Below are 14,382 nucleotides of genomic sequence, written 5' to 3' on the forward strand. Positions count from 1 at the left end.
TGGAGAAGAATTCACTGGATTTATGTGACACCCTCCTATGGGACTCTCTGCTAGCAAGAACCTGCATTGCATACAGAAAATATGCCGATGCCTGTGTGAAAGAAGCCAAATACTATAAGCAGCAGCTTGCCAAGTCTGTATTTTTTTTTCTTCCATGTTACTTGCAACACCAGCTTTTGTCAGTAGGTGGCGTATATGTTGCAGTTTGCATGTGAACCTAATTGACACTGAAAGTCAGATAACCATGTGGAATCCATATACTTTGCATGTGAGATAGTTGTATGTATTTGGTCAGTATTTTTATTGTTTAGAAATCACAGTTCAGTTGTTCAGTACATTGATTACGTTTTTTTTTTTTTTTTAAAACACTTTGCATGTATTTTACGTCTGGTGTTCTGATTGTGGATACATCACTCTCCAGTCTTTCTGAAGCAAGCTTCGAGACCCCTCTCCCAGGTGTCAGATGTATATTATATTATGTTTGCCAGGGGTTACTTAACAGAATTGTAACGTGTTTTATAGGGTGTTGCCAAAGAATTTTTATCTGTACATTAGATGCAGATGTATAGCTGAATACATACTGTCAATGTCAGTGTTTCATAACAACACAATTTATTGCCTGTTCCTGCAGCCTTATTTAAAGACTGGTTCTGCAAAAAGTAAAATTTGTAATGTCACTGTCAAGCCTGATTCCTATAACAAATCTGTTTTGTTGGCAACAAGAATGCTTAGCAATACCGTATATGGTGGGGAGATTTTACTGCAGGTTTTTCTGCGCAGATGATATGACACATTAAAAATTGTTAGTCTTTCAGTTTTTGTGACCTATTTAGCCTAAGATGAGCATATTTTTATATCACTTTGATAGTATAAATTGATCTTATGTTTTATTAATTTTAGGTTAAGGGGTTCATTGGGGTTCAAGTAGACCCATGAGAATTGAATTATGGGAGCTGCTATTGAAGACTGATAGTTAGAAGTCCAGGCTAGGCTAATCGGGGAGCGAATCACTGGCCTAAAACGAACATGCAGCCCATAAAGTCTGGGAACCTGAATGCCTATTCAGCAGAACTGAGTTAATGGCACAGGAACATGCACCTCCATAAACAAGAAAGCAGTGGTACTGGCTATAAACGTTTCTTCACTAGTTTACTGTAATGTTGATTAGATTATCTTTTTGCATAGGAAATTACATTTTTGGGTGTGATTTGAGTGTTAAAAAATTATACAGTATATGCATGCCCAGCCTGAAATCCCAGAAACAGCCAAAAAAATTGTAAGCCGCTGTCATATTTGAATTTTTTTTTATGACACATGGGTTATATTTATAAAAAACTAAATGTAACTTTCATCAAACATTCACTGGTGGCATGCTCATGCATCTGGAAAATTCTTTCAGGGAATGTTTCCTGAATGTCAGGTTCACTGTGTTATAAATTTGCTCCATCATGTTAAAGTGGAACTTCACCCAAAAGGGGACGTTCCGCTTGTTTACATTCCCCCCCCCCCCCCCACAGCCACATTTGCCTCCCACTCCCATTTTCGGTCAGATGCACTGCAGCGATCTGAGCCTGAAGTTTGGCCATCTACCCCCCTCCTTCCCTGCAAGCTTCTGGGACACTTCACAGGTCCCAGAAAACTGACGGACAAATCACAAAGCGCAGTGTGCTTCACACATGCACAGTATCAGTTGTGTGGAAATTGTTGAAAAAACTACTTGTCCAGGGACTAGATCGGTGTCCCAATCTACTTGTCCTGATAAAAAAAAAAAAAACATACATTTTAACGAAAACCATATTTAACCAGTTGCACTCCAGTGGATTTTGCCCTCTTCCTGACCAGGCCATTTTTTTGCATTATGGCGTTTTGTTACTTTGACTGACAATTGTGCGGTTATGCAACACTGCACCCAAATGAAATTGAGCTTTCTTTCGGTGGTATCTTATTTTTTTGCGCTATAAAAAAAAAACGACAATTTTGAGTAAAAAATATTTTTGACTTTTTGCTGTTACACATGTCCAGTAAAAAACTCTAATTTTTATCATACAGTTAGGCCAAAATGTATTCTGCTACATGTCTTTGCTAAAAGAAAAATCCCAATATGTGTAAATTAATTGGTTTACTTGAAAGTTATAGCGTTTGCAAATGGTGGTATATATACTGGAATTTTTTTTGTTTTTTTTACTAGTAATGGTGGTGATCAGCAACTTGTAGCCAGACTGCAGCGGGCATTCTGATACCGGGGGAACTAACTTGGAGTCACTGACATCCCCAGTGACACAAATAAACGCTAAGAAAAAGCACTGACAACTATTAATGGCACTGGGCAGGAAGGGGTTAACACGAAGGGCAATCAAAGGGTTAACTGTGTGTTGGGAGTGTTTTTACTGGGGGGTGGTGTGTTGCTGCTTCACTGCTGTGCACAGCCATCCAGATCAGTGTGCCCGTGCCGACAGAGAGGAGCACTGTTAGTAAACAAAGCAGCCCTCCTTCCCATCGGAGATCCTCAGTAATCACCGTCCGGAACCTAGTGCTTGACAGCCACGAATGCGAATGGTGGCGCATGTATGGCGCACGCATGCCCAATACCCGGAAATACAAAATCATGTATATACGTGATTTTGCGCACCCCTGCCACCCTGTAGCAGTAATTCTGCTATAGAGTGGCGGGGAAGTGGTTAAATCTGCTTTAAGTAATGTCTGGGACTTTTAAAAACAAAAGGGGCTCTATGACGACTTAAAAGTTTAATATTTTTAACATTGCGCTGTTTATTTCCTTCTCCCCTTGCAGTGTAATGAGTACCGATTGGCTGCTTCTCAGAAAAGGGGAATGTCGGGCTTATCCTTTATCCTGCTTTTGCGTTATTTGCACGTTTAAAAAATAATTTAAGGCGTGAAGATTACATAAAATCCCCAAACATATATTTTCTGAAATCAGAGATCCTAGAGAATAAAATGGCAGTAGTTCCAATTTTTTATGTCACATGATCTTATCACAAAGGTCTAGGAAATGCTAAATTTCTGTAAAAAATACACTTAAGATAATTTTAGGGCACAAAAAGCAATAAATTATCCAAGTGTTTGTTAAATATAAAAGATGAGGTTGCATCGAGTAAATAGATATCCAACATGTCAAACCTTAAATTTGCGTGCATTCATGAAATGCTAGTACCCTATACGTCTTTAGGTGGCCTTTTTAAAGCCCCTTTATAGGTCATCAGTATAGTGTTATTGAGGAGGTCTGGTGCTAGAATTGTTCTTATTTTGGCGTGCGTGGCGATATGTAATGTGTATCGCAACCGACGTGCATGTGTAGGCTCCCGAGCATGTGCTTTTAAGTTTGTGCATGCCTACATATGTAGGGGTGGGGGATCTTGAAAATTTTGTGGGGGGGGGTTATATGCTTGGGTGTAACTTCCATTTTAAAAACCCAGAGCAATGGGGTAGGGCTCGCAGACTTAGAAGTATGGGCATCAAGGGGAAAGAGAAGTGACTTAGACCAACTGATCCTGATACCAGAGAAGGACCCATATGTATCAAATGCGAAGTGTTGCCAAAAGTGACAGGCCTGCGTCGTTAAGGTGTAACAAGGCAATAGTCAGCATATAAAGAGTTTTTTCCTCCAGAGCCCCACCCGTAGCCCCCGAAACTCCGAGGACTCCCTTATCAACACTGCCAGAGGCTCTAGTGCCAGGGCAAAAAGGTTGAGGGATGGCGGACAGCCCTGGCGCATGCCCCGGTGAAGCAAAAAGGGCACTGAAAGTCTGTCATTGGTATGGGCTCACGCCCTGGGTGCTCTATACAATAACTGGAGCCAATGCAGAAACTTCTGGCCAAAACCGAAATGGTTAAGGACTTCCCAGAGATGGGTCCACTCCACCGAGTCAAATGCCTTTTGGGAATCAAGGGATGCAACGACCCTGGTACCAGAATCCGCATGCGGTATAGAAAGGTTTAGGAAAAGGCGTCTAATATTGATGTCCGTTCCCTTCCCGGCATGAAACCCCATCTGATCCACGTCAATAAGGTCCTCTATTACCCTGCATAGGCAATTAGCCAGGATCTTCGCAAAAATTTTTGCATCCACATTTAACAAGTAAATAAGACGATAGGAAGCACAGTCCTGCAGGTCCCTGCCAGGCTTAGGAATCAAAACAATGATGGCCTCTTCCATAAATTCAGTAAGTGACTCAAGGGATGAGAAATCAGAAAACAGCCAACAGTTCCGGAAATTGGGAGTAGAACTCCGATGGGAGGCCATCTGCTCCAGGGGTCTTGCCATCCTGCAACGGCTCAATCACCTCCTGCACCTCAAGCAAAATATCCACCTCCAAAGCTTCCCCATCCAAAACAGCCAATCGAGGAAGGGAGATAGTGTCTAATAAACCACAGAGATCAGAGGAAGAAAGTCACCCAAGAAGAGTAAAGGTCCCTGTAAAATTCCAGAAAACGGGCATTAATAGAGTCTGGTGAAAAAAGCAGCTGACCCGCCGTGTAGAACCGATTGGTAACATTGGGGCCTGATCCCTAGCTAACCAAGCAAGCAGCCTCTCATTTTTGTCTCCATATTTGAACACTCTCTGGGAAGAGTAAAGCAGAGCCTTTTTGGTTTGTTCAATTCTACAAATGTACAGTCGAAGCAGGGCCTGCCGCCAGGCTGAATAATGGGCCCGGTCTGGACGCCGCCTCCTCCAGAGCTTCCAAAAACAAGCCGCCTCCTTTTGGAGAGCGGAGATCTTGGAAATAAATTCCCCTCTCACCCAGTCCTTAAAGGAATCCCATGCTATTAGGGGGAGAAGAGGAGTCTCCATTCAGAACCCAGTAATTACAAATCAATTTGGTAAGAGGCTCCTGTAAATGCTCATCCATTGCCCAAAATCTGAAGAGGCACATGAAATTTGTTTAACCTGATCTAAACCTTTGCTGCTCTGAAACTCCTTTCTCACCTACTCCAGAGTCAGGATGTAAGACATTCCAGTGAGTCTCATCACATTGAACTAGCCCGAGGGACATAATTCTTAGACCTCATCAGACTCCTGGCAGAGACTCCGTGGGCATTCCCAGATTGTCCAGATCTCCTGTCCCAGGGACAGGTTTAACATGCTACTTATCAGTCACTTGTTTTAAAACCCTGGCTGTTGAAGCCTAAAGCCTAGTACATACACTCAGAAAATTGTAGAAAATATACTGCTTTCTAAGCTATCATACGATAATCTAATTGTTAGTACACGGCTTTCATCTGAAATTATTCGAAGGGACAAGCATGAACATTTTTCTCATACGATACCAGATCGGACAATTTTAATTTAATCTGTACAGTTTTCGTCTAAAAATACAATACATTACAGCACTTTCGAATTTTTACTCTGATTTACAAGAATTTTCGTAACTTTAGTAACCTCTTCAGTTTCGATATGAGACTAGCATGCAAAAAAAAAAAAAATTAACGATCATTTTCATCATGTGTATGGGGCAGAAGTCCTGAAGATTGGGCACCTGAGTGATTTTGTTATTTCTGCAATCTTGAAATCTGTGACAGGTTACTTCTTACAAAATCCAACTTTGCACATGGAAAGAATTTTTCTCCTGATGCAAGACCAGGAATTTCCATCCCAGGAAGTACACTGTGGGAATGATTCCTGTCCTTTCTCCAGTCTGGTCTGGATCAACCAGTGATGAAAAGAAAAAAACAGCAAGAAGTTGTTTCTGAAGCAGGATTTACTAAACTGCCATATCACCAGAAAAGTAACACAAGTGCTTCAACAGCACAGTCACCCTTCTTTTTGAAGGTGAAATACACCTTGCTTGCATTTCCGCAAAGTTAAATGGTAATACATGTAAAACATATGAATGCACACACTGCAACTTTACCACATGAATATAACAGAGACGAATGTAGATTAATGCGGACCATAGATGAGATGAAAAACGACCGAAAATCGTCCGAAAAAAAAATCGTCCGATTTTCGGATCATTAGTGCGGTAATCGGTCGGCCGTTTTTCGTGATTTTTGACCTTTTAGATTATCTGTCCTGCTGGAAAATAATCTGCCAAGTTTGTCGTTCTGCCGATTTTCGCGGCAATGATGGACAAATTTGACGCTCTTTTTCCGATATTTAAAAATGCGCATGAGCAGTGACCTGAAAGAAGGAAAAGAAAAAAACAGAATATGAGTGAGAAGAAGAAATAGAATATGAAGAAGAAAAAAAAAAGAATTTCAGTCCGATATTTGACATTTAAAAGTATAGCAACATTGTATCTATTTGTATCTGAATAGAAACATCTGTATCTGAAATGGATACAAATAGATACAATGTTGCAACTTTTTCTTCTGCATATGCGATTTCTTCTTTTTATTCGTATTCTATTACTTCTTCTTCATATTCTATTTTCTTCTTCTGCATATATTCTATATAATTGCCGGCCGTAGACGGGACAAAAATCAGCCGACCCTTTTTTTTTTTTTTTTATATACCAATAGTGGTAATGCCAGCTGAGTGAACGACCAATTTTTTTTCGCTTTTAAAAAAAAACTGCCGGTTTTCTCCCTGTCTATGGCCTGCATAAATCTGACTTTGTCCAGCAACACAGTAATCCCCAGCAACCTTGATCCTATTGTAAACAGCCATCTTCCCTGCCACACCTTTTAGGATTCGCTTGAGACTAAGTCTATTGAGATAAAATTTTATTGTCTTAATAAACAAGTTTGATTATTTTGTATGTGCTCATTCTCACAAAGCAAGCTAGTGGTTTTCTTTTCTTTTGTCCACTCAGAAGTAATGGAACATTTAGGTCTATATTGTATCCGATAAGAATTTAAGTGACCGTGCATTTTTGCTCCTGACTCGGACAAACTGATTGCCTGGTCAAGGCGGTGGGGGACAAAAGGAGATCAACTATGTATTGCAAAACCTGGTATGTTAATACAGAAAACAATACTACAGGTAAGTAGGCAGAAGTATTCTTATACCCACTGTGATGTTCATAAGTCAAGCAATAACGTTTACCTCAGGAAGACCCTAAGAGGGCCATATAAACTTCTTTTGCCTACTTATGTGGTGGTATCCTTGTCTCCCCCACAGAACAAACAAAGGGGCCTGAGTGGCCTCATAATCTATCAGTCCTTATCTGAAAAAGTCATTACTTTTCTAGAAAGAGATGGCATGTCGATTACTTGCATTTTTTTTTATTTTGAAGTACTGCCAACATGCCGAAATAGTAGTATAGTTAGTCAAGTCTGCCGTGTGGGATATGCAGCTTCTTTATCTTTTAATCCTTGCTTTCGTTTCATTTGCTATAGCATAGGCAGGTGACAGGTCCTCTTTATGGAGACATCAAGGACCCCCCCCCCCCCCCAACACACACACACACACACACACACACACACACACACACACACCTAGTGCTGAATTAGCTGCCAACCTCACCTATAGTTGCTGAGGAAAGACCATTGAGAAACCTGGAAGTGTCATAATACACATTTTTGGTTTTTGGATTCGTTATTCACAAGGTGTTAAAGATTGTCTTCTACTTTCTGAGTTACTTCCATTTTACTGTAGCCCTGTTCTCCCTGAAAGAACAAGAAAGCCCAGAAGTCACTGCGGGCATCATGGAGTGGGGCACAGTACCTTTTGGAGCCCTGTACAAGTGTTTGTGCTGCCTATATCACTTTTTTTACCTTAAAGTGGTTGTAAACCCTTAAATATACACACAGCACTCTGGATAGAGACAAATACAGATTATAGAGGGAAATGCTTTGTTCATATTTCATTTCTGAGGTTTACAACCACTTTAACTGATTCCTGCCCACCCGTCATTTCGGGTGGACGCCATGACGTCCTACCCAGAACGAGCCTCTTACGCAGTCATGATCAGTACACAGCTGGTGACAGATCAGTGTACCAGCCCACTCCTGGTTCCATTTGATCACTGTGAATAATCACAGCAAATCACTTGGCGATTGTAAACAGTTATTGGGTTCGATTCATACCAATCATGGTTACAATTGTGTTAACTGTGATTGGTCACAGCGATCAAATGGTACAGACAAGGCCAATCACAGTCCATCTGTACCATGTGGTTAGCTGTGGCCAATCATAGCTAATCACAACCAAACAAACCTGAAATGATTTCATTTAGTAAAATGCTTGCTTACAGCAGCGAAATGTACTGCCATAAGCATTCATCATCGTCTGTGTGTGTGTTAAAAAAAAAAAAAAAAATAACCCTGATCACTTTCCCAGAGTAGTACAATGTTATGGTAACATTATGCTACCCTGGCCACAGTGTGTTTAAAAACAATGTAAAAAAAAAAAAGTAAAGAAAATATTAAAAATTTGAAGAAAAAATTTTTTTTTTCGTTCTGTCACCAGTCGGTTTCCCGTATCACCGCCATACCAGTTATATAATGACATTTTCCAAACCATTATGGCAAAAAATTTTATCTTCAAAAAACCATGCCATGCCTGTTACTAAATACCTTGGATTGTCTGCTTTCCAAAAAGGAGTCATTTGGGGGATATCTGTACTTCTGACATTTTTGGGCCTCAAAATGAGATGGGCCATCAGTACATTAGGATTGATAGATTTTCAGAGATATACCATAGTTTTTGGACTCTTTAACTTTCCTACAGGCTAAATATTAAACACTGATTTGAGTTATTTTCACAAAGAAATGTAGCAAAATACATTTAAGAATAACAATTATTTATGTGCAAAATTTTTATAACCGAAAAAAATGCTTTTTTTGAGGGGGGGGGGTGTGTTTTTTTTTCCTCAGTGGCAACCGAAAACACGGTGCCATCGTGGGACACCCAAAAAAGGTTCCGGAAGTGGAGGAAGCTCTTCTTCCATTCAACATACCGAAACCCACAGTGATATGATCACCTCAGTGTTCAACCTCCTAATTGTAGGATCATCTAATGTGGTGTCAGATGTTAACCATCAGGGAGGAGCCAGAAGTCTTGCAGTCAAACAAATGCTGGCTTTGCCAGAACCTTACATTCCAGCCCTGACTGCTTTGCACATTTCCAGTTGTGGAAAATTTAGCCGACAGACTTTCTCAGCCATTCTTTTAAGGTCACATGATCAGCTTACCATGTAGTTGGAGATGAAACAGAACTACCTGCAGTCAGTGCATGGCAACACTTAGAGTAACAAGCCACAAAACCGCAACACTCTTTCCACAATGTGATTTTATTTCCTCGTAGCAAGTACAGGGTAAAAACCTATACAGACTCTTAATGTGTTTTCAGCAAATCCTGACCTTAGTTGTTGCAAAGTGAACTTACATTATGGAAATGTCAAAAGTGCTGGTGTTTTGTGGCTTGAGGATTTCTCAGTTGTTAGTCTGGTCTCCAGAGAGTGGTCTGTTCACTCAGATGTTTTAGAACCTCTATCACAAGAGGGGATTGCCAGACAAGCATCTTCTGGCTCCCTGTTTGAGCAACAAGCTGTACAGATTTGTCTCTGGGTCCAGGGATCCTCTAGCCATAGTAGTTGATGCCCTGATGACCCTATGGCTATAACTACTTGCTGACGAGACTTTTTTTTTTTTTTTTTCTTTTTACATGCGGTGGTCAGTAGGTGGTTTAGGACCCAACCAATGGAATCCCTCTCTAGAGGGCTCCTGCTTGACAGTTCCTGCTTTACATTCCATCTTAGCTGTAACCTTGCTGACGGCTCTGATGAGAAAGGGTTGATAGCTGGAAATGTATTAGCTGACGAGGTGACACCAGGGTGTATTGACACTTCCCTTGATGAGTCACCCTGCCAACTTAGGTCTGGTCTTACTGCCTGTTAGGCTTGAGCTTTTGTGAGTATGCAGTTATTGCTGTTACTTCAAGAAGTTTTTTCTGGCAATGCACTAGGCATTTGCACTCTTTTATTTTGTCTATATGCTATTAAGTTTCCCAGTCTGAAGAGGGCAGCATTGGCGCAAGTTACCAGAGGGTGCTATGAGATGTTCTAAATGGTCCACACTGCAACTCTGCTGATCCTCATTATCCCTTTATCGCTAAGGTGTCATTTGGAGATTATTCTAGAAATCATTGCTTGAACAGACGCATTGTTTTGTGTATCTGGTTATAGTCCTTGACATGACATAGGCCAGAGTCCTACTCCCTCCAGTTTAAAGCTTGAGCTCTGTATGTTCTGACTGTGAGAATGTATTTTTCAGGCACTGCTTGTTTTATGGAAAGATTCCCTTTTTGCTATTTTTCCCTTTGTTTGTTTGCTGTGTGTTTTACACCCCTCAGTTGGACTGCTTTTCAAAGTTATCAAGGTGAATAACTTCCTATGTTCCTTAAAGTGATTGTAAAGGATTTTTTTTATATTCATTCTTTTTATGTTCAACAAATGTTATACTTACCTGTTCTGGGCAGTGGTTTTGCACAGAGCAGCCCTGATCCTCCTCTTCTGGGCTCCTCTCTTGGTACCCCTGGCTCTTGCTGCCTTCTGAGTACCCCCCCTCCTTTCTGGGGGGGGGGGGGTACTCGTGCAGTCTCAATCTGGAGCCGCTGTGTACTTTGATGCAGTTGGCCAGCTTAAACATGTATTGAAATATGTGTGAACATTGCAAAGTTTTTTTTATATAGCAGTGTGTGGAGGGTTCCTTCTGTATGTTTCAATAGATGCACACAGTGTATTGCAATACCTGTGAACTAAAAATCTCTATTGCTGGAAAGGGTATATAGCCGTGTGCAAACAGTTCCTTCACAAATTCTAGTGTTAATATGTGGTTACACCCCTTTAGCTCCTGATAGATAAATGCATGTACAAGCTATTGGGATTTGAGCACAGGTTTATCTTGTTTATTGAAATATATAGTGCGCCTCGGCCTTGTCCCCTGCTATCTCATCACTGGATTTGATTGACTGCAGCAGGCTCCAAAGGCTCCAGCTGCAGCCACTGAGACCAGTGAGGAGGGGGGGGGAGAGCAGGAACGCTGCTCTGGGGCACAGCTGTGGATCAAGATTGGGCTCAAGTAAGTATTCGAGGGGGCTGGAGGGGGGAGCTGCAGCTAAAAGGTTTTATTTCTTAATGCAGAAGATACCTTTACAACCACTTTAATGGACTAGAAAGAAAATAGGATTTTTGAATTAACCACAAAATCCTTTTCTTGGAGTCAATTGATGTCCCACCCCTCTGTTTAAGATGAAGCTCTTGTTACAGAACTGAGGCATGCTAGTATCAGGAGAAACTCCTTAAAGAAGAACGCCAGGATAAAAAAAAAAAATAATCACCTGTTGGTACACCACCCCCTACACAAAACACTAAACGGTTAATAAAATTTTTGAAAATCCTTACCATTTAGGAGAAAGTTCTAACTGAATTTTCATGACTTTATCTCTGTAATTCAAAAGATAACAGCATCTGCACTGCCAAGGAGGAGGTGTAACAGCCGGGATTACATCATATCCTTTCCTCTCTCTCTGCAGTAAAAAGACACTACAGTTCCCATCAACCACAGGGAATTGCAGTGAAGGTGGGCGGGTACACTAGGCCTGTACATGTTGAAGGTGTCAGTCTCACTCCGCCCACCACTGCAAGTGGGACTGAATTACATCCCTGCTTCCTGGAGAAAAAACTACAGAAGGGGTGTGCCAAGGGAATAGAAAGCAAGCAGCCACTTGATCTGAATAAAGAATAGGCAAATTAAAGCAACTACTGAGTGAACCATAAGATGAATGACATATTCAGTGAAGGTAGGAAGTCAGCAACAAGGACATGTAAAGAGTTTTTTGCCTGGAGTTCTGCTTTAAGAAAAGCACAGTATATACAGAAATTCAGTTTTTAGTGAAGTAAAGAGCCTCTTCCAGTTCACTGTTGTGATCTGTGTCTCTTCTGGGGAGATTTAACCTACTTCCCTCAAAATATTTTTATTGCACATTATGCCTTTGTCCCAGTTAAAATCATATAACCCCCTTCACATGGAAAAAGGATACATACAGTTGTACTTGCTTGTGTTTGTAATGAGCAGACGATTTAACATGCAGACTGTCATGACTTAGAATTGGATGAAGACCAGGCCATGTTTTAGGAGCTATTTGTGCAGAAACATAAGTAATTCCAAAGGGACCACCATTATTGCCACCGTATTTGCTGTAATTGCAAATATCAAAGGCTCAGTGAAATGTAGAAATATCTGAATGTAGAATTGTATGCAGACAACAGATACATTCCGGTGGTATTCTCATATTTTTTTTTTTTTCTCTAGAATTTACACTCCATTCACAGAAGATACAGAAACCGTGGGACAAAGGGCTTTGAACTCCATTCTGAACACTGCAATCATGATCAGCGTAATCATTGTCATGACTATTCTCTTAGTGGTACTTTACAAGTACAGGTGTTATAAGGTAATGTCTTCCCTCTTCTTCTATTCTATAATGTATATGAAAAGAGAGGTGTTCTACATAAAGTGTCATGTTTAATGTACTCTCCATTTAGTCCAGCTTTTTGGTTAAGACTTGTTTTCTTTTGCTAAACAGATTGTCAAACTTGAATTAGTGCAACAAAATCAAGCTAGTACCACAGTATACTGCCCCTTTAAATGCTCATACTAAGCATCGATTTTATCAGGGTTACATGCCATAGCATGTTTTAAATTCCTAAAATTCATTACTTCTTGTTTTGCCCCAAGCAGTTTGTTAGTCTTATGTTGGAGTTTCACTAGTCATAGTATCGGGGGATCACTTAATTTAGCAGGTCATTGTATGAGTCCTATACATTGTTGAACTTTAGACGTATGTAATCATCCTACATTTAAAGTGGTATATAATCCTAAAAGTGATTGTCACAATCCATTTGATGCAAGGCATGACCATTTTTTAATGTAATTTTTTTTGTGTCCATTTGAGGTAATCTTTCTTACATATTTCTGTTTTTAGATCAGCCCCTTTTTATCATTTTTTCTTCCTCTCCAACGGTCACTTCCTCTAATCTGCATCTCGCTGAGACACAGACCTACAGTAAATCAGATATATAGATCAGGAAGTCTTACTTCACTGGCTACGTGGTTTATCCGGGCCATTGACTTCTGAATTAGTTCAGTCGTGGAAACCGACATATTTCACTTATAAGATTTCATTTAGTATTTGTAGTAGGAAAATGGAACAGGGATGCAGGAAAAATGTCTATAGACTTTGCAGATGTTATTTCAATGGAATAGAACTGTTCCAATGGGAAGAAGATCTGCAAATTGCAATTTTGGGAAAACCGTATATATGTTCTTGTTTTCAGCAGTGTTTTAAGAACAAGCTATATATTGCAGATTATCATTCATTCTGAAGTAGTCTTAAATTGTCTTAAATGGAGAGTAAAAGATTTTAAGTACAGAAATATACATTTTCAAATGTATCATAGGATAAGGTTCAGAAAGTGGTACATGCAAAGGGGTGTCTGAGTCATCTTAGGGGCTATTTGCTGTCTTTCTACTCCTGTAGAGCCAGTGGTAAGAGTTCAAAGAGAACAAAAACTGGGTAAGCTTCGCCTTAAAAAAGACAACCAGAGAGCAAAGGACCAAGTCACCAGTATTGCCTGTAGGCTCTTGGAACTGATATTTTTGCCATTACTGATTTACCATCCTTTTTTTTTATGTTGTGTTTGTGTGGTGGCAGCTGTCATAGTAGAGAAGCAAGGATTTGCTTTCCTGTGTCAGAGTAGCCTCTGATGACTGGTGATCTGAAACTAGTGGGGTAATAATCGACAGCTAGAAGAAATGAAGCAAGCATCCTTGCACTGCAGGTCTCTAAGAACAGTGAGTAGCTGTGTCTGAACGGATCAATATCTTTGATCAGATCAGCGGTATACCAGCGTTCACATTAGTATAGTGTCCCTAAAAATGTAGCGTTAGTGGGATCAGCCCCGGCACCTTGTTTAGTCCACCTTTCTCCTCCAACAAGTGCAGTGTCAGTAGGTCACTGTCACTTGATAAGTTGCACACAAAACCGTAGTGTTCGCAGAATCAGGCCTGATCTCTGTTCGCACCTGCTGGTAACTTTTTTATTTTTTTTTTGTAGCGGTTCAAGCAGTCCATGACAGCCAGGTGCTCTGTGGCGAGTCTGATAAGTGCAGTACAAGTGCGGTAGCGAGCACAAGTAGTGTCCCGCAGCCACTAAGAATTTGCACACAGGCCTGTAGAGTGCCTAGTATCCTTCCGGATATGCTTGCAAATCCTGATTGGAAGCCCACAAATTCTGCAGCACCCGTACATCCTCCATTCACTGCCCAACTCTGACTTCAGTTGGAAACAGCAAATTTAATTAATCCCCTTGATTTTTTTTTTTTTTTTTTCACGGAAGATCTGTATGCATTGATTGTGGATCAAAGCAGCTTATATGCACAACAGTTTATTGCCGCCAACCCAAATTCAAATTGGCC

At 40.6% G+C, this 14,382-nt stretch overlaps 1 protein-coding gene across 2 annotated transcripts in view; it reads left to right on the top strand.

The window, feature by feature from the left end:
• Positions 1-14,382, top strand: part of PSEN1 (presenilin 1) — a 98,156-nt gene that overhangs the window by 43,253 nt on the left and 40,521 nt on the right. For both annotated transcript variants that reach the window (XM_089686868.1, XM_089686869.1), the window contains exon 5: positions 12,218-12,359. In XM_089686868.1, coding sequence (XP_089542994.1) covers positions 12,218-12,359 — 142 coding nt within the window. The remainder of the gene's footprint in view (positions 1-12,217; positions 12,360-14,382) is intronic.

The sequence above is a fragment of the Staurois parvus genome, unplaced genomic scaffold, assembly GCF_062004578.1.
Source record: "Staurois parvus isolate SC_StPar_1 unplaced genomic scaffold, SC_StPar_1.0 ptg000414l, whole genome shotgun sequence".
NCBI lineage: Eukaryota > Metazoa > Chordata > Amphibia > Anura > Ranidae > Staurois > Staurois parvus.